Raw genomic sequence first — 25,131 nt, 5'->3', positions numbered from 1 at the left:
AATGCCAATGAATCCATTCATCAACCCATTGACCACAGCTGTGCCTAAGTAGTAAGAAATTCCTTAAAGCATGCAGGTTGTTTGAGAGTATTATGAAATTAGTGAAAGAAACCCAACTGCATCATCTGGTTCCCAAAGCGCATGTGATCAAAAAAGTAAGGTTAGGTTCACACTGTAGGCAATGGCGACTCAAATCCAATTTTGTTTTGCACATATCTGATTCTTTTTGGTTGTCTGAGCAGCTCAAATGACACAAAGTTAAATTCTTCCACATCAGACCTGTGTGGCACAAAATCGAATATGTAGCTGATGTTTTCCAATGTGACTTCAATATGAACTCAGTTTGCATTTCCTCCGTCTTTGATGGCACAGTTATATGATGTCACAATTCTGCGGTGCCAGGATTTTTTGGCATGAAATCTCCTCAAAGGGGACCTATTATGGCATCTAATACCCATTTTAAACAGGCCTTGAATGTCTTAAAAACAAGCTTTTCATTGTTTTTGCTAAATAAATTAGAAATTCAGCCTCTGAGCCATGTCTTTATCTTCCCATTCTCTAGCCACATTATCTATGCAGGATTCTGAGTGGGCGGGCGGCTATGATAATGAGTCTCCTGTGCTGATTTGCTGCCTGACGCGATACACCGCTACGAAAAAATGGCGGAAGCTCCGGCCGGCGGAGCTAGTTGTGGGCGTGGATTCACACATCGCTCCTGTCGTTACGTAACGACGGGAGCAGAATCTGAACGGCTCGTAGGAGCCACATCACACTGGATGGCTCATCCGGGCGGCTGTACAGACATTGCAGAATTTGGTTGCTCTCCTCCTTCTCTGAGTTGGCAGGCTGAGGGGAGACCACTTTATATATGTTAAAGCAAGAAAAAAACGTGTTTTTCATAATAGGGGACCTATTATGAAAAACACCCCTTTATTATTATTATGAAAAAGGTCCCCTTTAATTAATCGGTCATGTCAAAGTCCAGCACTCCTGGCTCCTGATCTGCACTGTGAATCTAGCCTAAACGTACAGACAAGCGGCTGAAATAAGTCTCCTCCATGGGATGGCTGGACTCTCCCTTAGAGATGGAGGAACAAGTTCATTCATCTAGGAGGGACCCAATGTAGAGTCACAGCTGCTCCACATCCCAAGAAGCTTACTGAGGGGGTTTGGGCATCTGGTGAGGATGCCCCCTAGCCACCTCCCACCTCCCTTCTCAGGCATGTCCAACCAGGCGGAGTTCCCAGACAGACCCTGTACGCAAGGGAGAGATTTTATCTCTTTTTTGGCCTGGGAATGCCTCAGTATTTCCAAAGAAGAGAAATGTGAGATGTCTGAAGGAGAGAGGGGTCTGGCTCCCTCTGCTAAAACTGAAACATGATTTCAGATAAGTAGACATTAATAGGCAGAAAACAAAACAAGTCACGTCACTGAGTCAAAAATCAAAAGTCACTATCAAAATGTACCCAAACACGTTAATATGATTTTTAAAGAAAAGAAAAAAAGAAATATGCAGCACAGACTGCAAAACATATGCCAAATAAAAGGTTATCCCTGTATACGACAATAAGCACAACTACTGATAACTTGAGCATAATCTTTCATCAGTACTTGCTTTGGAATCCTAACCATAACCCAAAAATCCCTGAAGGATTACTTCCAAGGCTTGCATCGTAGTCAGTTTTATGTTCATTCATTTCTTTTATACGTTACCAAAAACAAGAAACAAAAATTGATTATGAAGACGGGTACAAAATATTCAATGGCCGTTGTGAAGGCTGTGCATAATGTAAAATCCCACACTGTAGTGTGATGCGTGTGTACGCTGCTCTAAAGCTCCTTGTTGGAGAGTATGAGAAATTGTTAAACAGACTGATAATTACAAAGAGAGAAAGAAACTGCTTTTGTGAAACAAGGTACCAACATGTACCCACATGATGGTTGTAAAAGTCACAACTGAAACTCAGGTTGAAAGTTCTTGTCAATCTTGTCAAAAACGACCTCCATAAACTCAATTGGATTGCTTAATCCTATAAAGTCAAAATGGCCACAACAAAATATGGAAACATTGCTGTTGATTTCGATTTTTTACTTTATGAGTAATCTTTTGGAACGATTGGAATTAAACACTTCAAATTTATTTATTTTTTCTTTTTCATTTTTATAAACCCTTTAAGAGCATTCATTTATAGTATGGCTCTTCCAGACACTATCAGATCTGCCGAATTCAGTGGCGGGAGCATTTCATCACTCCTCTGTACCCCCTCAGGGTTATAAACAAAGACAAAACAAAGGGGAGATGAACTCCGTAAAAAAGTGTAAGCAGCCATATTTGATGCAGAGCACTTTAGGGTTGCTCATCTCGCGTGGAATGCCAATTTTGCATTTTGATTTCACAATAGTGGTATTTGAGGACATTTCGTGATTATTTGGTGTTTGGCTCAATCTAGATGTACAGCAGATTTGGTAATACTGCAGGATTTCAAAATAAAAGGACAGCTATAAACAACTATATTTAGTGACTTGTAAACTTGTGTTTGGCATTTTCAGTAGTTTTACTTTTCAAAATATATATGGCAAAAAAAACTTTTGGAACAAAAATTACTTTATAAACTCTATATTAGTTAGTAGTATTAGTATTAGAGACCTAATACATGTGCATCACAAAAGTGACTGTCATGAATGCACTCCAAATTTAGCGGCAATAATGTAACTGGTTAAATAATCAGAAAAACATGGGTGTGAATACAAGTGAAATAGAAACATTTTAAGCATTAATTTTCTTGTACAGTAAATTATGAGAAAATATCAATATGTGTAAAATATAATGTTGTATTTGTAGGTTAATGAGTGTGTGTGTTGAAAGCCAGAGCAGCTAAATGTGTTAACCAACAAGACTAACGTTGTTTACAAAGAGGGAAACAGAAGAGGTCAACACAGTGAGCCCACACTTCCACGAAAGGGGAAACGGCAGCAATGCCGAAATCAACTTTCCCTATCCGTCAGGTGGAATCATACATGCCGTTTCCTCTCGCTAAACACCCTCACACGCGCACTTATGCTTGACACAGCCTGCAGCAGGTGACAATGTCAACACTCAGACAATTATCACTGCTGAAGCTTTGGGTTGCAAGCCAAGGGCGACAATCGGGTATTAAGGAACAGTCAAAACACAAAGTTCTTGGCGGAAGCAATATCCTGACCAAAGCTGGAAAAAAGGCACACTATATGCTTGCAATGCTCCTTTTGTTCTTAATCACTGGGTCAACCCAACATACCAATGTGAATAAATCTTCAAACAATCAAGGCTCAAACACAGCATTAAAGTAGTTTCTTTGTGCATTAACCTTAACTTAACCTGATATGTCAGTTTGCTCTGCTCTTTGATCCCATTACTGCTGCGTGCTCTCTGACCCCCAAGGAGAAAAGGGCCTCTCCAAAAATACCGCCAGGGAGACCAGAGGAGCACAAACTAAGAGTTCTCAGCAAGAAGGGCTAATGACCAACCAAGTTTCAAAGTGCAGGTAGCGGATCAATAAGAGCCTCTGTGATGATATCTAGAAGAAGCAAAATATATAAGGATTAAGGTTCAAAAACTAGTACATGCCAAGGTCCGAATGAGTGTACATTTTGGGATTAGGGGAGACATAACTTTGGTAGCAGGCAGTTAATAGTTGTATTTCCTTTACCCCTAGATTTGTGTAAAACACAGATATCGAAAAAGAAAATCTGTAAAGGAGACGGCACTAATTTGCAAAAAAAAAACAAAGACTCCCATTTATCACAAACCCCTTTTAAAGCCTCCCGTGAGGTGGTTTCTCAGGTGATTTGATAATCCAGTTTATTGCAAAAGTGCAATAGAAACATTTTAGCGCATTTCCACGTCTCTGGTAGCGCTGGTCAATCTAAAGTAATCAAAATCTAGTTTCCTGCTGTTTTTGGCCTCTTTAACACGGTGTAGTTGTGCTATACTTAATCATTATGCATTACAGATGGGCTTTGCCTCTGATTACTCATTTAAACGATCATCCGCTGCCCTAATCATCTGACTATTTTCTTAACAGTGGTAGTGACAAGACTAAATTTGCTTTTGCCAATCTTTCTCAACATTGAGATTTTCTTTTTCATTGTTTTTTTTAAGAGAAGTCTCACAAGACAAGATACGGAGTTATTAGAATTACAAATGTTAAACACAAGTTTCCAAGTTTTTTATCCAGGGAAAGTAATGGTCCAATCTAAACATGCCTGAAAGCTGATTAAAAAGTAAATTAAACAGTTTTTTTCAACAGAGATGGAAAATGACCAACTGGATACCACTGAAGAATTACCCAGTTTCCCCGTCCCTACCTTAAAGGTATTGTGACATAATTTTTCACATGCTTTTAACACTATTAAAAGTCTTGGCCAATATCCCTCAAATGTGTCTAAAAGGGTGTAACAAGAAAAACTTCACTCCAGTACTCCATGCCTGGCTTTTTTTACGACGGTGTTTTTTGCGCAGTGAAAAACGCTTCCTTGCCGTTTTTGCATAATTATGCGGAAATTCCCAGGAAGCACACAATACACTGAATGTTAAAAGTTCGTTTTTTTTGGGTGTAATTGATGTCAAGACACCCAACTAAACACAAAAAAAAAAATCAAGAAAAATGTGTTTTTCATGTCACAATCCCTTTAAAAGCTACTGTACTTAAATTGTTACAGTAAGTTTTGTTTACTGTGGTAAAATATTTTAAATTCAGTTGTTATGCTTTTTCTAACAAAGATGTCTGTGTAATCATTTCATCATGGTCGCTGCCCTTTGACACGTCAGACTGTTAAAAACGTTCTTCACAGGAAAACAGAATTATATTCCCTCTCCAGTCTTTTTAGATGTATAGTGTTCAGTTTATATGGACATGGAGAGAAAAAGAGATCTAAGGAGGATATAGATGTCTGGATGACAATTATTTTGAGGCAGAAATTTGATGTTCCTCACCATACATCTTCCCCTCGTCTGATAGGATGATCTTCCTCCTGCCGCAAGGAGGGTAGATGGCCAGAGCTTCCTGAAAGCTCTGCTCAATGTCTGGACTCCATACCCCTTCAGGGTCCCCATCCAATCCACGGTCTGCCCCATCTGCAAGTGCATCTCCATTGCCACTATCCTCCTGCGCCCCATCAGGGCTGCCACGGCAACTCCACTCCGACGCAATGATGACGGTTCTGGCCACAACACACCTAGACACACACACACACACACACACACACCATGAGATGTTACGGCTAGTAATTACTTATACTAAATATATAATCCTAAAAGTGCCACACCTTCTGCCAATTATAACTCTCATATACACATATACAGTACAGACCAAAAGTTTGGACACACTTTCTCATTCAAACAAATGTGGAAGTGTGTCCAAACTTTTGGTCTGTACTGTATATATGTACACACATTTTTATGAGGACAAGTAATCAAATCACAAAAAGGGATTCTTATATTCAATAATCCATCATCAAATCACAATATTAGGAAAAAGACATTTTTAAACACCCACTTCCCCCACCCATGTAGAAAAGTTGACTTGCCATGCATCTCTGAGCTTTCTAACTGAATACTTCTATAGGAAATGCCAGGATCTCACTGTTTAAGTTAGCCAGAGTATGTTTTTTTATCATATTGTTAGGAGCAACGCCTCAAACGTTTTTCAGGGATGCAACCCCTTTGAAATACGTTTTCGCCAAAGCACCCCGAATGGTCAGTAAAGGACCAATACCTCCTGGAATGGGGAAGACTTGGGGATTATTTTAGGATATTGAGATTAAAACTGAATATAAAATCTATTTCTTAAATCTACCAAAAATCTGAACTAATGACGTTTTTTTTTAAAGTGTTTTAGATTTTTTTGTGTTAAAGATAAATATTAAAATAAAATGTATAAAATTATTATAAAAAAATAATGTATTACAGTTAGTTAAACAGATAATTCAACATCAGTAAGGAAGCCTAGTATATGCTTAACTCATTGATGGGGTGGGGGCGGGGGGGTAAATAAATATTACTTCTTCCCACTCCTTTTCAGATAGGGAAATCAAATCTGTGTCGTTATCTTTTTTATGTTTTGTAAATGTATTCGTATGTCTGTCCACTACTGTGTGATTACTTTTCAGTTTCTTTATTGTTGTGTGTTGTTTTTTTTACTCATCTGGAATAAAGTACAAACTATTCAAATAGAAGTCATTAGCTTTGATATTATGGCAAGAAAATTAAAAAAAAAAAAGGGGTAACAGTCACTGAATCATAAAAGAACAGATCTGAGGTTCGGTGACAGTTCTAGGCTATAAAGAGATATCCACTTTCATGGGCTAATCCAGATCAGAGACATTTTGACAGATGGACAGAATCAGGATTAACTTTGCAGCTGCTGAAAATAGTGACAGATTTCTACAAATGTCCGCACTTCACCATAAATGAAAATTAATCTGGAGGTGTTTACAGCTTCCATAAAGTGTATTAATAGTTCTGGCATTTGTGGTCAAAGTCCTAACGAATGAAAAAAAACACCCACCAGTGAGTTTCTAAATTAATGAAGAAAGCAGTCAGGTTAAGGCAACAATAACTGGTGCAGCTAACAAAGTTAAATCATTACATGTCTATCATTGTTTATATATATATATATATATATATATATATATATATATATATATATATATATATATAGTTACCATAATTAGTGATGTCAAGAATGATTCGATATTTTACTTACTCATCCTAAAAAAACAAGCTCAAAAGGCAATCTTCAAGCCAAGCAAACTTCTCAGAAGTCTGTAACTTTCCTGTGTAGGCCACATGAAGAAATTACACACTCTCTTGTTATTGTTGAGGATGATCCAAGTCTCTTCAAACGGACACACGCATGCAATATGAACGTTGCCTTGTGTGTAATGTTTTCCAGAGTGTGGCAAACATGATCCCCACCACAAAAGAACCACGCAGGATCACTGTGGTCGCTGAGCTTCCCCTGCTGTGGTGGCTCATACTACACACTTTGTGCAGGGTCTTCCCAGTTTCAATCACTGCTGACTGGGGTGTGCCTGTTGCCGTAGCAATCAGATCGGCCCAATGGAATGATAAGGAAAGAGCAAAGCCGAAAACAACATTCTGATATTCAAGGAAGAAGAAAAATTGTGCCTTTGAAAGTTCTACTGTAGGAGAATTTGGCAACTTTCTTTGTCTGAGGGATTTAAGGTTATGTTTATAGTCAGGTTCCCAGAACAAATAAAGGGAACTAGGCCTGGGTGATAAACGGAAAATTTACTGTAACTAACATTCATTGCGATGACCAACATCAATTTTCCCATTTAGGTAAATTCGGCGTTCTGATAAAAAAAAAAAAGAAAAAAAATATTTTAGTCTGTTTGTGCTGATAGGCTATTTTCATTCCCCTTTAAGACAGTGCGTGTCTGTAATCACGTGACTCCACCCATCCAGTCTGAACGAGAAGGGAAACCCAATAAAATGGCCGATGGTTTAAACGAAGAAGCGGCTGACAGCCGCAGACCAAATAACAGGCCTCTCAAGTCTCACGCATTGAGCGCGAGACTCATGTATTTCAACTAGTTCAGACACTCTCACGCCACACATGGCATTTCTCACGCTGAGAAATTAACTTCAGCGCCCAGTTATTCCAGAAGCCCATCTTACAAACGAGTCAAAGGTACGTTACTGTGCGCTGAGCTCTCAGATCAGAGCAGCTGTCTGGAGTTACCAACCTATTAGCAAATCAGACAAAAAATATTTTTTGGTTGCCGGGTAAGGTCTGAGTTTCATCTTCAAGCGTTCCATGAATGCGTTGTGGAGGTAACCTAAGTTACAACACGCATCACTCTTAGACACACACAGAATAACCACCACCATTCAAGGTACCCATGTGGGGCTAAATGGTTGGGGGACAGGGGTGGACAATGTGGCAAAAATATCATATCACGATTTAAAAAAAATGTAATTGTGATTTCGATCTTATCACAATCTTAAATTGAAAAAGACAATTGGAAAAGTATTTACAGCTGGGCAGGTTGTACCATGGGTCAGCTACTTTAAACAGCCTAATTTTTGCACTGTCTTGAACGGTAACATATCCTTTGCAAGATAAAAGGTGACACCTTCTGTTGCCTCTTCCCATCGCTTGCTTGACATGTCATATGGAGTGCCTTTGTCAAATGCCTGTGTTTATGTCTGTTTTGGTCTCACGCTGCTGCTGCCTCTGCTTGCGGTGCAGCCGGGCCCCTCTCTGTTTGCCTCTCAGAATACTGCTTGGGGTGCCTCCTCTTCAGGGGATTATACAGATTCATCATGTTAACACCCGCGAACGGTTTCCGTGCAAACTTTGCAAATTTGCTTGAGCTCTATCACTTGGGGAAAATCCAAACCAATTCCATATAATTGAGGTGGAATTTTTTCTTGTGCCCAACTCCGTTTGGCTTTCAGCCATCACTCTCCATGCGCTACTGCTACACACACAAAAAAGGAGGCAGGTAGGAATGCACGTCACTGACCGTAATTCACTATGATCGGTCGGTCAGGTTGACAACGTCTGGTGAGTCTGCAATTTATGGAGTATGGGGCCTTCCCCTAGGGTGGGGGGGGGGGGTTACCTTGCATTTATCGTTATAGAGGTAGTGCTGGGCGGTATGACCAAAAATTTATATCACGGTATTTTTCAAAATTATATCGGTTTCACGGTATATATCACGGTATTTTTTTTTTCATGCACAACTGGGTGTTAAACACATTTTCTAATGATTTGGAAAGGAATTGCTGCAGTTAATTGGCTTATTGTGATATTTTACTGTCTTGAGGAGGAAATATTGTAGAAAAACATTAATGTCCACACTAGTATAAATACAGGTTTGCATGGCCTCACAAAATGATGCCGTTTACAATGAGGTGGCGGCACTTATGATTCTAATGAAGGGAGAGAATCAGTCAGACAACACTTAAAGACTTTAAGTGTTGTCTGACTAATCTTTTACAAAATTACAAGGTAGAAAATATTTTTTGAACATAAAAAACTGAATTTTTTTTTAATTTCCCAGCATTATGTTGTTTTGGTTCCACCTCCTGGTGAATGTTAGGTAATTCTTACGTGGTTACTTTTTGGTTGGCCAACGATTTATGTTTGTGGTGCGCAACTGTTACGGGAGCGGCCAGTCTATTTCCTTATATTACAACGCCGTTATTAATTGTTCGTTTTTTTTTCCCACTTATTCCACCGAACACCGAAAGTGTTTTTTGCCATTTTCGGCCAAACAATTTCGGTACTACTGCTAAACAGTCCCCTCACAAACAGTGTCCAGCGGCGCTACGTTCCGCCGCGCCGCGTTCCCAACGTTGTGTACGTTACTGTACATACTCCAGTATTAGGGTATATGAAAAATTCATATCATAAGAAAAATAAACACCGGTATTCAGTATGAACCGATATACCGTCCAGCACTAGGTAAAACTGCCTAGTTTATCGTGATATTGATTTGAGGTCATATCGCCCAGCCCTAAACTAAACTATGTTCTTACCTCGCAATGCTAGTAATTTCCCAACATGATTAATGTCATAATGTAGTATTGCTCTCCTTTTTTTGTTTTTTTTACTTGCACTTTTATATTAATTTTTCAGAGAGAAGGCTCCCTCACATAATAACACAGTGTCAATGAGAAAAAGTCGTAAAGATTAACTTTGATTAAATAATCCATCCATCCATCCATCCATCCATCCATCCAGACACGCAGACAAGAGACTCCTGAGAACCAGAATGCTTAAAATATGAGAATGCCTGTAATATTATGATAAACTGAGTCCATTAGACATAAAAACATACCAAAGTAAGTATTTTTCCAACAACAACAAGCAACATTAACTTGCATTGCTTCTTATTATTTGCTTCGGCAGTAAACAGAAACATTGTCTTTGATACCCTGCGTATTCATATTTTTATTCTGAGGTATCCGAAGTCAGCCATGAACTTGCCAATGCCAGAGAAGGTTAATTTGTTTAGGGATGGTGTTGAGGCTAATCCTGTGACCAAAACCTCATGTTGGTTCGTATATATGAAGGTATCTTAAGAAATACTATCATCAGTGTACTCTAATTAATTCCAAAGCTTCCAGGAAGCGATCATTATTTTATAAAGGCTAATCATGTGTGTGTGTGTGTGTGTGTGTGTGTGTGTGTGTATTAGAACCTCAACAGTGAATCAAGGCACATACACCTAATGTGAATGTGCGCACCCTAATTGCAGCTGCTCATCAAGTAGTAAATGCAATCACAGATGCTATCACATCCATGTAATTAATTAATAATCTTACACTTTGTTCCTGATCCACCCTGAATCACGAGTCTGACCTGCTTTTCTTGCTGCTCCTGATATTGTTCATCCTCTATGTTCGGTTCATCCTCTCCTGAACTTTCAGCTTCCTCAACATCACCACTTCCTCCTCTTCTGACAGCTTTAAGTGTGACTCTTCGCCTGTAATTCTAATCAAAATCTCTGATACTGTCTAATTATTGACACTTATCATACCACATTTTTTAAATAAGAACAGATGAGTCCCTTCATTTAGGGCTGGGCGAATGTATTGATTACTTCAAAATCAATAGTTTATGGCTATGTTTTAAAAGAAGAACATAATGTTCTGTAATGCCCCAACCTTGAGTGATTTGTGTTTGCTACACTTGACTTCATGCAAACTGCTGTCCAATGTGAGGTTTGTCTTCAGGCAACACTAGCAGCACTTTTTGTCGTTGTATCCTACTTAAGAACAACACCTGGTGGAAAGACATGACAGATGCATTGGCGTTTCACATGTTTAAAAGCATAAAAGCAGTTAAAAAGCCTGGGTTCATCTACATGCTGAATACAATCACAATTATTTATTTCCAAATAGATAAAGTAATAAAGACCAGATTGCACTTCCACTAGTAAAAATCATCCTTTACAAGTCATTTTTATAGTTAAAAAATATTTGTAGATTCCCTTTGTCTTCAGTAGCTTTTTTTGGCCATAAAACACTATTCTACAATAAACATTTCAAATACATCTACTTTAAATCTGACATAAAAGTTTATTTTGTCCTGTTTAACCTCTCTTGCTCCCCTACAATGTGCCTTATGAGAGAAATTAGGCACTTTGAAAATGCAAAGCTCCCATGTCAAATGAAACACCCAACAAATGATACACCCCTGAAAGGCCAAGATGTCCTCTACGTGACACAACAGGTTTCAGTCTTTTAGCAAATGCAGGTTTGAAAATATATCATGTCAGCCACAGGGAAAAAAAATAAACAAACGTCATCAAACATCACAAACAGTGAATGTGTTTTGGAGCAATTTTGTCATTGTTATATAGTCTCATATTTCTCATTTTAAAAGCTGGTGGTGATGAAAAGTTGGGAAATTATACTTAGAGGACACATGTGGCTCTGCCAGTTTCAGTATAGCTTCTGGCGGCCAAAAGGTCAGGTGTTTAGTGAGGCAGGAGCCAGTAAAGCATGGAGCTAAAAAAAAACTATGAGATCAGCAACCTATGAAAGGACACATGCACAGCGCAGGCTGCCTTCATCCCCAGTGGGAGCAGCAGTGGCATTACGACTACTCCAGCTCTGTTTCATCACAGCACTTCACACATTTCCATAGCAACTTCCCTTCCCAGTGGCAGTACTACAACCACAAACAGATTTAAGCCTCAAAGATGCTTACCGATCAGTTTAACACAAACTTTAAGTAACCTCAGTTGCAAAACCTCCACTGGTATTTGATTTGATTTATTCACACACAAACACACACACATGTGAATTGGTCTCCTGGAGAAGCCATCAAAAGCTTGTGGTAGGAGCCAATGAACATAAATACTAGGGGTGGGACGACACAGGTAACTCACGATTCAATACTGTGGCGATATGTGGCCCACGATAATATCACGATATCTACGATATTCAATATATATAAGAAATTTAATCAACGATATATCATGATATTTTTGACTGAAAAAGAAAAAATACCCATAAAAAGGAAAACGTCTGTAGTGTAGTATGCATTTATTCAATGCCAAAACTTCATACAATGTACAAAGAAAGTGCATTTGTATATCACCTCACTGCCTCCTAGGCATGTAAATATAAACACTGTACAGCTGGACAATTTAAAGTGCATGAACAATAGTGCGGTGACAACCGCGTAAATCCATCATGTATGTTGTAATAAAATATCGATATTTGCCATCGGTTTATTGATTATTTATTGCGACAGAGAGCGCAACAATATATTGCAATATCGATTTATTTTCCCACCACTAATAAATACATTAGACAGGAATGCATACATGCACTTACACTTATATACACACTTAACAATACAACTTGCACTTTATACTAGACCAGTGGTTCTCAAATGGGGGTACGCGTACCCCTGGGGGTACGTGGAGGTACTCCAGGGGGTACGTGAGATTTATAAAAATATATATTTAAAAAAGCGGTAAGCATAATAATAATAATAAATAAGTCTTGAGAAATAATGATATTATAAAAAGTTAAATAAAATATAAATGCACATTCATACACTGAATTTTATATTCAGTATTCAATTTTAGTATCCTTAAAAAAATGTTCAATGTTCAATGCAACAATTCAATTTTATGTTATGAAAACTTGCAATTTTCATTGTTTGATCCCAAAAGAAGCAAAGTTGCTGATTATTTTGTGTGAACAAATCTTTATTTTTTATTAAGTTATCAATTTGTAAAGAAAATATGATTTATTTATAATTAAGTTAATGATTTTTTTTGTGAACACATTTTTAGTTATTTATGTATATTCATTGTTTTCTGTTTTTCTTATTTGTTTCTACATGCAATGTTTAGTTTAGTTAAGGTTTAATACATCAGACATTGATGGCACAGCACTGTACCTCTTTCTTTTCTACCAAAAATGTTTTGCACTGGTCATGGGGTACTTGGCTGAAAAAATATTTCAAAGGGGTACATCACTCAAAAAAAGCTCAATTGTTTCTCTAACTGGCGTTTGAATATGGAGATTGGACTGTATTCTGGAGCTGACAAAAGTACGACTATCCCAGTATCATCCTGACCTGTTGATGAAACTCTCACAACAAGAGAAATGAATCCCAGCTGCGACCGTGGAGATGAAATCACATTGAGCTGGAAACCGCTCAGCCAACTGTGAGTTGGCAGATTCTGACTTGGATCCGAGACAATCACAACAAAAAACTTGCATTGAGTAGATTTAAAACCGTCTCGAAACACAGCACACGTACGTTACGGTGTAGAAAACCCCAGTGTCAGGTTGTTTTAAGGGAGTAAAGTGAAGCCAAAGCCCATGCTAACACTCACCGAAGTGAGAGGCTAGTCGGTTAGCTCGCGGGCCAACCATTCCCTAACTAATACTAAACTAAAGGCTGATTTATGCTTCCGCGTTACACCGACGCAGAGCCTACGGCGTAGGGTACGCGGCGACGCGCGCCGTACGCCGTAACCCTACGGCGTAGGGTCTGCGTTGGTGTAACGCGGAACCATAAATCAAAGCTTAAGCCCGAAAAACGCACGCAAAAAGTAGTCAAACTACATTAACAAAAGCGGTGGGGGGAATAACCACAACAGGGGGGATTCCCGTTAAGACACTCGGGATTCTGAATCAGCAAAAAGCCCGCAGCGGGGAAAATGCGAAATATGTGAAATATCCCAAAACTTCCAGCGAAGCTGAAAGTTCCTGCACAACAAAGAAGTCGGAGGGAGAGCTGCTCACCTCGCTACGGCGCTGCCGCTGCCCGGACACTCTGCTGCTCCCAGCACACCCGCACACACGCTGCTAGTCCCAGGGCAAAACACAAAAATGAAGGAAAAAAAACAGTCTTCTTTGACAGAATAAATGCGGAATGCAAAGTATGAGTTTGGTATGAAGTCAACGCGCGGAGGAAAACGCAGAGGGCGTGGCCTCGAAACACACGACACGCAAAAGTTTTTTGGGTTACGACTCAAACTCCTCCCACGACATCACAGTCCCGGTGGGAGAGCCAGCAAGGGGGGGATGCATAAAGAAGGTGGTGGCTTCATTGTTCTAGGGAAAGAAACAGAGGTGGAAAAAGTACTGAAAAATTGTAATTGAGTAAAAGTATCTTTACTTTGCTTAAATCCTACTCAAAGTAAAAGTAAAAGTACTCATCTAAAAATGTACTCGAGTAAAAGTACAAAGTACTTAATTTAAAATGTAATTTGAGTAAAAGTTACTTTCAGTTATTTAATGCAAAAAAAGGATGAGTCACGAATCAAATCCAGCACAATTTGTTTTAATTAACTTTGAGGCATATTAAAGTATTAATTTAATTAATTTAACATCCACACTTGTAAAAGCTCAGCTGAGCTCAGTAACATGATCCTTTTACTTCAGCAGAACAGGACAAAAAGGACAGTCACAACCTGTACTGTAAAGTGCAAACTATTTTCAGTCATATTGTCCAACCGACAACACTAAAACCAGAATCAAAGTATTCAAACACAAAATAAAGTGCCCAATGCCTGCAGGATCCTGCTATTCACAATAAACCAAAATAAAATGCCCACAAGATTTTCACCATAAATTTTGTACTCAGTAACGTGAGGGGGTTCAAATGTAGCAAAGTAAAATACTTGGGTCAAAATGTACTTGAGTAAAAGTAAAAATTACATATTTCAAAAACTACTTAGAAAATTACAAATTACTCATAAAAGTACTCAATTACAGTAACGTGAGTAAATGTAATTTGTTACTTTCCACCCCTGGAAAGAAATAGAAATAGAATGTAATTCTATCAAATTATTTAAAGTGTAGAGAGGAATAACCTTTTCATACTATGAGGAACAGCTTGCAATATTTCTCAAGACTGAAGGCAAGGCAAGGCATAGCACAATTCAACACAAGGTAATTCAAAGTACTTTACATCAACATTAAAAGCGGCAAGACACAATTAAACAGTAAATAACAAATAAAATGAAATAAAATTATGAGAAAAGAAGGTAAAATAACAAAAAGCACAAGTTGCTGAAAACTAAGGGCAGTAGAGTACCGCAGGTACATGTACACATCTCATTCACGGTTTTCAGAAAGTATTTAATTTAAGAGTTCGCTTAAATACCAAATAAATGAAATAAAATTATAAGAAAAGAGGTAAAATAATAAAAAGCACAAGTTGTTAAAAATAAGGGCAGTAGAGTACAGCAGGTAAGTATTTAATTCAAGAGTACGCTTCAGTAAACAGTAATGTTTTTAGGCCTGATTTAAAGGAGCTGACAGTTGGAGCAGACCTCAGGTCTACAGGAAGTTTGTTCCACCGGTGAGGAGCAGAATAACTGAACGCTGCCTCACCTTGCTTGGTTCTGGTTCTTGGGAACCACAACAAACCAGATCCAGATGAACCTCAGGGGTCTGGGAGCTTCATAGGGAACTAACAATCAACGATCAAGCTGTACCTTGATATATATATATATATATATATATATATATATATATATATATATATATATATATATATATATATATATATATATATATATATATATATATATACTGAACCAATATTCAAATCTTCTTGGTGTCCTGTGCACAAAAAAAAAGCATTTTATTACTAAAGTGGCATGGATACATTCCACTTTAGTAATAAAATGGCAAACGCCAAGTGCTAAATGGCAAACCCCCAAATATTGAGCAAGTGTCTTCCTCAATGGGCCAATGAGCCTAATTCCGACAGCTAAAGCCCCAGATATACTTGCTGTTGGTGCATACGTTCGCGTCCGAATGCATGCACCAACACACTATATACGATACTGGCGATACTATATGATACAGTTCATATAGATATACACTTTTCTTCCCATTGAAAGATCCTCATGTTTGTTTGTCTGGTGCAACATAAGAAAACCAGTGAACAGAATCAAATGTTAATACAAGCTTTTATTATATCATGTAGACTTTTCTCAAACCACATAGGTAGGAGAGAAATGCACGCTGTTGTCATCAATCCAGTCATATTTATACTGAAAAAGGGAGGTGTTTTGTACGTTATAGGAGCCGATGTTGAACCTTATCTGGGAGGCCAACTGCAGGGAAAGAAACTTAAACATGTCACACTTTCAGCCATATATTTTCTGTTGTCTATCTCTCATCAGACATGCCAACCCAGAAAAGATCTATGAAAACCAAAACCCAGAGAAAAACAGGAGGGGATTCATCAATCTTACACATCCATTCCTCTTCACCGTCCTCACCTAAAGAGGAACTCTGGTCATAAAAACAGGAGGTGGTTCTGCGCTGAGAGCAACTATCAGTGTACAATCTTATAGAAAAAAAACCCTAATACTTTTAATAATTTCATAAAATCCTAACACCATGTAAACTTCTTACACATTTTAACCAATTCTCAAATGATCCAGTATCGCAGATGGACACATCTAACCCTAATTTGATTGACTTTTGCAAATTATATCCCAGTTGATGCACTTGCATATGTGCATTCATAAGTGTTATATGACCCAGATGTGGTGCTAATGTCATAAGTTGGCTTTGAAATGGCTTGAATGTGAGGGCCAGATGTGGAGCAAAAGGCCCATAGACCACACAGATCTGGGCTGTGTCTGAAGGATCTGTGGCTGAGTTTGGTGAGAGCTGTCATTCATTACAACATACAACATTAGCCATAAGAAAATGAGATTTCTTTGAAAACATAATGATGCAGAAATCAAGGCTGAATTAGTAGTTAACACAAACCTACTATCACAATCACTTGCATAGAAGATGACTGGTTTGTGCTTTTGTGAATGTTTTTACTATATGCATCACTCAAACACAACTAGGAACTGACAAATGACACAATGAGTGTACATGACCTTGTAGCACTGTATCACTAAGCTCAAAATACAATTACTTGTGGAAAAACTGGGAAGAAAACTGTAATGAAGACAGTATTCTTGAAACATAAGGTTCATACAGGCCCAGTTTACATATTTCTTCCAGTCTTGCCAGTGGTTCGGCCCTCTTGCATTGTGTATTTCCATGTGTCATACATTTCCTTTTTTCAATTGTAATTTAAACCTAACATAAACCATGTTAGGTTTAATTATCTTTATTAGTCAAAGACATTTAAAATAAGTCATCTAACATTACCAGTACAAAACGGCCTTATGTAAAACGTCTTGGATACTTATATAATGTGATACATTATAATAGTGAAATAAAAATGACCACTAGGATGATAAGTGAAAACAAAAATTCACACTAGCAGGAAGAGGCACAAGGCCAGCTGACAGAAGAAATATTCAAATCCATGGCAGCGCATTAAGCAGATGTCATACGGTTATGTGGCCACTGGAGGACAGCATTTCATCAGTTCTTTTATTTGTAGGTTTTGCTTGATCTTGATCTTTTTGCTTTAGCTTTTCTTTATTACAGAGTTGTGAGTTCATGAAAGCTGGGTGGAACTCACATCTTTGAGTAGAAATAAATTGGACAACTTATATTTAAACTGTGTTAATAACCTCTGATGAGACGCATTTTGAAATGCGTTTTGATACATTAATGTAAAATTTGAAAATGATAATTTTTGTTGTAATTATCATAATTTGTTTACTCACTGAGCTGAATAAAACTTTATTAATCTGAAAGGGAAGATATATTGCTTACAGACAAGATAGTGAAATATCCAGCACAGAACCTACTTCTTGATATCAATATTATTGGTGTCTTTGACATGTTCAAACATGTCTGTATATCTATACAAAGATTTAAAATGTTTTATTAGTATTTCTTGGTGACGTCTGAAGCAGCAGCAGGGGGCTTATGAAACAGGGAACAGTTTTCGTAAACACCTGGGAGTGAATGATTTTAAAATTCAAAACCTGTTTGAAATAAGTACTACAATTCATTTAGCCTAAGGCAAGATTAGCGCCCCCTCTTCTCCAATTATTGTTGGTCTACACTTGTAATAAAGGTTCATGAGTAACGTTTATCTCTTTCCTTTAACAATTTACACCTTACTAGCAGTCACCCTGGAGGGCCCTGGCTCACAGATTATTCAAGAAGATCCCATTTTGCTCCTCTTTCCCACTTTGTGTTTGCGTCATCACCTTTGCTTCATCTGGCAGGGTCTATTTGATGTTTGCTTTGATCATTTAATGATGTGTAGCTTTAACGATCATGATGTAATCATGATTGTCAAACTAAGGGTAATCTAGGACAATATCTCCCCTTAATCTTTACCTGATTTCTCATGTATTCAATTTGAGTTGACAACCCCCCAGACAAATACCTAACACAGGAACGTTTGAGTTTATGTCCTTCACATATAAAACCCTTTAAGAGCTTCTGAATATTGTAAAAGACCAAATTATGCCACATTTTCCCTTGCAAATCACTTAAAACGGCTCACTTTATTGTGGCTCCTAGATTTTTAAAAGTAGAATGTGAGGCAAAGCCATCTGCTATCAGGCTCTTGGTCTGTGGAAGCAGCTTGGACTTTGGGCCAGAGAAACAGACAGCCTCTTAAAATCTATACTTTCTGGTCAAGCTCATAGCTATGGCTGGCTCTTAAGATCCTAGACCACTGCTATACGTTTTCCAAAGGGATAGTTAGACTGACAAGGGGGAACCCACAATACAGTAAACACTTCTCTTTACTAAACTACTCATCTATGTATAGGCCTATGTCATTTTACTTTCCATTTTTCTTTTTTCCTTTCCCAAACAGGTCCGTTTTTTCAAAAAGATCTTCTTTTATTTCCTTATATCCCTCCAAACGGTCTAAAGTGGTCATTTTTGTTTTAAATTCGTGCCATACACTTTACATTGAATGGAGTTGATACATTCAAGTAAATAGTTCATTTACACACACTGACCACCAGATGGCGTCCCGAGTCTTTTTACAATTAACAGCGTCACCGATCAACTGTACTTAAAAAAAAATAAAAATTACTACAACGTATCTCAATTGCTTCATTTTAATATTATCTACTTTAAATAATAATATATTTGAATACATTTCAATATATTTTATATGTCTTGATTCTACAAGGTTGTAATTGTGTGTTCTCAAAGTGAGTGAGCCAAAAGCAGCGTCGTCCACCTGTTGAGCAGCTCGTGCGTGAACTTCTCCTTTACGTCACTAGTCTATGTGCTCAGTTTGCTGTTAACAGCTTAATATAAATGCTACCTGACAAAATAATAATATAATGTGGGCAAATGTGTCGACTTGATTCGTTTATTTTGTCTTCTCTACATGATGTGGCGAAGCGTCTCGACAGGTGAGGAAAAAAATGCTTAATTAAGGAAATAAAAGTGGATTTTGTTCACAGGTGCAACACAGCCTTTGCAATTTTAAGCTAAAAACGTGTATTTGGCTTAACATACCACAAATATAGGCTGCTTTGTCAATGATGATTTGTCCTTGTGATATGAAATTTCAGTGTCCAATACATTCAATTAAGAATTAAAGTTGTAATACAGTAATAAATGGGAGGCATTTTCATAAGCCTTTTTGGCTTCCACTTCTCCTGCACAATGCTTCATTTGACCATTGTGTTTACTGTTCTGTTTTATGTGCAAATAAACTAAACTAAACTAAACTAAACTAAACTAAACTAATATTTTCATAATATCCACAGCCACAAGCGAATATCGTTAATAAGTAAAGTCTCGCGTGGCATTTGTGTCACGTTTGTGTATTATCCTCTATAGCCTAATGAAATCAAGCAATTACAAATGTTTTAAACTTTTTTTGTTATTTTAGAATTCATTTTCATTATTATTTTTTTTTTGTTTGCCTAGTAATACACGTTGTGGAGATTTGTTGGTTTCTTTTATCTTGTGTGCATGTTTTGGAGATGCAGCCCACCTGATGATAAGCCAGAAATATGCAACAAAGAATAAAAAAAAGATCAGAATATATTATCATGAGTAATTACAACAAAAATGCAGTGTTTAAGTCATTAATTATGTCCTGTAAATTCTGTGTGCCTTTGTGTGCACAGCCCATCAAGAAAGCATGTGTTTCAAACAAATCCAAATATTCAACATTGTAAGGAATTAAGTATGCTAGTGTAAATATGACTGTACTCTCAGGTCTCTGAGCTGCTCTCAATATTCATACCAGGAAAAATAACACAGTGAGTGTGTCCCTGTGTGAACTGGGTGTCAGCACCAAAACACGCAGTTATCAGATGCAGCTGTCCGAGCCTGTTAAAGACAGACAAACACCACAACTGTGAGCCAACTTTTTGAAACTGCAAATGATGTTTTGACTTCATTATGATGCTTTGCTGCAAAACAGATTATAACTGCCAAAGAACAAATTACTCTCTTATCATGTGGGTTAGTTTGTAGCAAAAGTGGTAGCTGTGCTCTGAAACCTTACAGTGACTATATTTGTTCTCTCTTCCTTCTTACGCTTGCATGGGGACAAGAGAGTTGAGAGTTGGATAGCTGCCAAAAGAGGCAGTCCTGCCATGCAGCTGAAAGTTTTACAAGGCAAGCAGGAAGAGACACGGCAGCGACCGAAGAAGAAAAGGAGGAAAAGAAAAAAGTGAGACAGACGTCTGAGCTCTTTTCTCTTTCTCTCCCCGTCTGTCCTCTCTGGGTCTGTTGCTCCCTCTTTTCTTTTTTATTTCTTGTTAAAGCCATACAGTATTTGCACGCCTTCATTGGCAGGGGGTGAATGTAGGGCTCGAGGACAGGATGGGAGGGGAGTGGATAGGCGAGCAAGGGGGTTGGGGGGTGGGGTGGGACTTTGGGTTCAGAGAGTTCAGCTGAGGAGAGAAATAAATTCATAAACAACAAAGGAGACGTGACGTCAGGTTGAGGGGCTGTCTAACCTGCTAGCGGAATCTGAGCCTCCACGGAAGAACCAGATTGTTCACACTGCATGTGTTTGTGTGTGTGTACAATATGAATATGTGTGTGTGTCTGTGTGTGTGTGTCCATTGTCCTATCTTGGAGACTTGTGGAGTATAAGCAGAGAAGCTGGAATATTGTGGTCTGTTTTGTCTCCGCTGTGACTGTTTGAGGACTGGAAGAGCCCTCCAAAAAATCTGTTTGGTCAGTTTGAGGACTCAGTGACTGTTATTACAGCAACTGCAATGAGGAATTAAATATTTCACATGCCAGAGACAAAGCAAGCTTTACTTTTTGTCTTTTAGTGGTTCATGGTAAGGCTTTCAAAATGTTTCTTTTGAAAAATATTTCTGTTTTGATGAAACACCTTCAGGTCTTCAAAATAATATTGGCTCAGAAGTGAACTCTGATTGGTTGGCTTGCCTTAGGATAGGAGCTCAAACACCAGTGGTTGGCTGCACAAGCAGGCGATAGAGAAGCGCGGCCATTTATGATCAGATGAATGTATATTTTTTTTCTTCTCAAGATTATAGTCATCTGGAGGCTGAAACTTGCTGATCCAGGATTGGCCAGCGTTGTTCAACTCTCATGCTGATGTTATAATGTAAAGGGAGGCTTGGGAGGGATGCAAGAGATTTAAAAAAAAAGTTAGACTCTGAAATATCGCCTCTCCTTACTCATTGATTCATTTAACTTAACACCCTCAAACTCCTCCCACTAAGAAGAGCTGATATCACCACTGATAGAATGAGATAGTGAGAAAATCAAGCAGAACAGGGATGTCCAAAAAAGACTTGATAAAGAGAGCGATGACTCTAGTGGGACTTCTCTTTCTCGTGAGACAAGTAAAATGTGCAGCAGCTTAGAGTTAAAGCCTCAAGCCACTTTGTGCTTTTTTATTTATTTATTCATTTATTTTTGATCTCCTGACTGTGAAAATGTTGTGAGATGAAACAAGATGGCAGAAATATTGCTTGTCTCTCTCACTGTATGTCTGCGGCTGCAGGACAGAAATCAGAGTCGGAGGCGAGAGGTGTGTTGTAGATGCTTTGTGATTAACATGCAAATGCTCGTGGTGCTCCCAGCTGCTGTCTCGCTGTTTTGTGTCACCACGTCTGGTTGTGACAGTTTATGCTTCTTGTCTTTCTTTTTCTTGTCTTTCTGTACACTGTCTTTCTTAACTCCGCCCCTTTCTGTTCCTCGTCTCACTACAGCATGTCCCTCCCTTCCTCTTTCTGTACCTCTGCGCACTCCCCTCCCCTCGCTTCTCTCTCCTTCCCTCTTGGCAGCGGTGCCAAAGTGGGCAGGCAGAGCGAGGCAAACACAGCACAGGGCAGAGCAGAGGGCGATCCAGAGGCTGGCGAATTGATCATGTGCATGTTTCTGTTTTGAACTGTCCCCCCTTGGTGTGTTCGCGGGTTTGACTCTGCTTTGGCCATGCCCAACTGCAAGAAATGTGGGCCTGTTGTGGGTGTGATTTGGAGCTCTTCTCTTTTTGTTTCTGTTTGATTATTGTGACTTGTGTGCATCGTGTGTGTATATTACAAGGCTGTGTGTGAGCAGACGTCCCTCTGTCACCCAGTGTACGGATAGACGCACTCACGCCAGTAGGAGGGGATTGTGGGAAGGGGGTGTAGCTCTCAGAGGGTGTGCTCTACTCCTCTCGTTTCCCTTCTTCCCGCCATCACGGCCCTCTTCTCCTTCAGTCCTCCGGCCCAGCCCGCCGCATACATACAGGCTTCAGGTATTTTTCTCTTTTATCCTGCAACACCTCTTCCCGTCTTATTTACTGCCCTATAATCTGTTTTCTGCAGTTCCTCTCGCCCTCTTCTCTGTCCTTCATCATGATCTTCCTCGTGTTGTCGCTGGTTGCCACGCCGCACTCTCCTCACCGCCATTTTGGCTCAATGGACATAATGGGAGAAACTTTTCGAGAGCAGGGAGTTACTCCGTGACTCCCTGGTAACCATCCTCTGTCTCCTGCTTTCTGTATCTCTTGCTCCTCTCCTCCTGTTTGCTCCAGGACAGCAGCCTCTGTGAGGGTGACATGCAGCGTGTCTGTAGCTTTCTCTACTGGACAGGTGTCTCTTTTGAGACTGGCATGAGGAAGAACAGGCCCTCTTGGTTACTTTTTGACCCCAGAGTGTCGACTCAGCTTGAGTGCCGTTGTTGTGCCCAGTTTAAGTTTAGTCACTGGCCAGTGGGTTAAAGAGCCACACCACCAATGAGACATTGGTCATGTCTCCTTTCGTGCAGAGCTGTCGCAATCAGCAACGTAAGGGCAATATTTACCTTGATTCTCATTTTCTTTGAACACTATTTGCACTTTCTGCCACTGTGAAAACTCAGGTAAGTGGCAGTCGTTTCACAAAAAACATGCGTGTTTGTGCAAAGTGTTGTTTTATCTGCAATCTAGGGGTGTGGCAGTTTGTTACAAGGTGGTCATATTTGCCCAGGAATATTGACTCATAGGCTACTGTAAAAAGGACGCTTGATTTAAGAAGAAACTTGGACAGAAACAAAACTCAAACGGTCAATGCTGTCAAGAAAAACGTACGGACTGCTGTTTAATTCTGCTGTTCATCAATTGTTACATTTTAAACCTCAAAGCTAGAAGAAAAGTGTTATCAATAACATTTAATGCTGTTTCTCTTGGCCAGCTCCAAAAAAAGTACGATATATTATAATTCCATAGATTGTATATTTGGTCTCTCAAATTTATAATAGATGCCACTGACCAGAATACCTTAAACAGAATATACGAATTAACCAACAGCCAGTTTCATTGTTCAGACAACATTCAGAGATATTTTGGATAAACTACATGTCCAGTTTGGAGCCTAATTAGATAGCTTGTTGCCTTACTGTTTTTTGGTCTAAATAATAATCTGTGTTAAGATGGCGCCTACATGCCACGTGTAAACATCAGCAGACCCTTTCAACATACCCCTCAAAATGTGTGGGTATGCTACAGCCTGTTCCTCTTCCTCTGCTTGTCATTACACATTGACATTAAGTGGCAATTTAATGCATAAAAACTATGAATAAGTTTACAAAAGAACCTTCTTTCTTTTAATGCGACCTTAATGAGAGGAAAATGTGAAGAAAGAAGCTCAAGGAAAAATAGAGAGAACAAGAGTTACTGTAGAGGAACAGAAGGAGAGGTAGGAGTGGGAGAGCTCTTTTCCCCGCCCCTCTCTTATCCTCAGATGAACTTATCGAGTTGCCTCATAATGTTTCTGCGTTTTTTTCTGAGAGGCAGTGAGGCTAACTTCCTGCATTCAGCTTCAGCATACTTGATTGGCTGATATCTTGGCTGACCGGCCGCAGTTTGCAGCGAGGTAACAGGAAGTTTCTCTTCTCATGCAGGAAGCTGCAGCTGTTTCATCCTGAAATACACCACTTTTGCACTCTTGCACGCATACAGTACTCTGTGTAAACCTGCATAAAAAATGTGCACGTATGCCTGTTTTGAAAAGCAATACCTGTGTTTATACACTGTATATGTATGCTTGCATCGTGTGTTTGTGTGCATGCATGTGGAATTAGTAAACCCTATAACAGCTGGGCATGTAGTGACACGTCAGGCACATACTGTGAGCTTAGAGAGACATTTGAAACCATAGTAACCACATATCTCATTAGCTAAAAGAAGTCAATAGATGATAGAAAGAGTAGATGGAGTGGAGGAAAGAACCCTATTTTCTTCAACCAGATGTTAAAGAATCACTAACACTTTAACATTTTAAGAAACACATAGGCCATCTGCTTGTTTCCTGCATCTTCAAGTGGCTAAAAACTCCCTTGAGACCAATTTCTATGTGTGTGTATATATATATATATATATATATATATATATATATATATATATATATATATATATATATATATATATATATATATATATATATAATTTAAAACTATAATACATGGTACATGTTCATCCAATATTTTCATCAGGGGATTAAGGAGTAGTTGAGTCCAAAGGAGATGAATTACATTTAATTAACATGTGGTAAATCAGTAGCTTCTTGTGATGCTCACAGGTGAAGCCAGTGTGCTTTGTGGTCCCTACCACTGAGTGTTTATATATAAGCAGATGCATATGGCAGCATTTTCCCGTATACATTCACACACGAGCATGCACTGCGTGTTCTTTGTCGCTAATGAGGGTAAGCAGAACATCATGGTGGGCACCATGCCAAGTGGGATGAAGAGGTTCAGTGCTCATG

The 25,131-nt window shown here is 38.8% G+C and overlaps 1 protein-coding gene across 1 annotated transcript in view; it reads right to left on the bottom strand.

Moving 5' to 3' along the window:
* tead3a (TEA domain family member 3 a) overlaps positions 1 to 17,777 on the bottom strand; it is a 31,087-nt gene extending 13,310 nt beyond the window's left edge. The window contains exons 1-3 of the mRNA XM_061734853.1: positions 17,734 to 17,777; positions 13,793 to 14,026; positions 4,976 to 5,217 (exon numbers count right to left, since the gene is read on the bottom strand). Coding sequence (XP_061590837.1) covers positions 4,976 to 5,217; positions 13,793 to 14,026; positions 17,734 to 17,777 — 520 coding nt within the window. The remainder of the gene's footprint in view (positions 1 to 4,975; positions 5,218 to 13,792; positions 14,027 to 17,733) is intronic.
* Between the last annotated feature and the right edge of the window lie 7,354 nt (positions 17,778 to 25,131).

Source organism: Cololabis saira, chromosome 12, assembly GCF_033807715.1.
Source record: "Cololabis saira isolate AMF1-May2022 chromosome 12, fColSai1.1, whole genome shotgun sequence".
In the NCBI taxonomy this organism is placed as follows: Eukaryota; Metazoa; Chordata; class Actinopteri; order Beloniformes; family Belonidae; genus Cololabis; species Cololabis saira.
The sequence above is the reverse complement of the archived record's forward strand: the minus strand, read 5'-3'. Positions and strand labels throughout refer to the sequence as shown.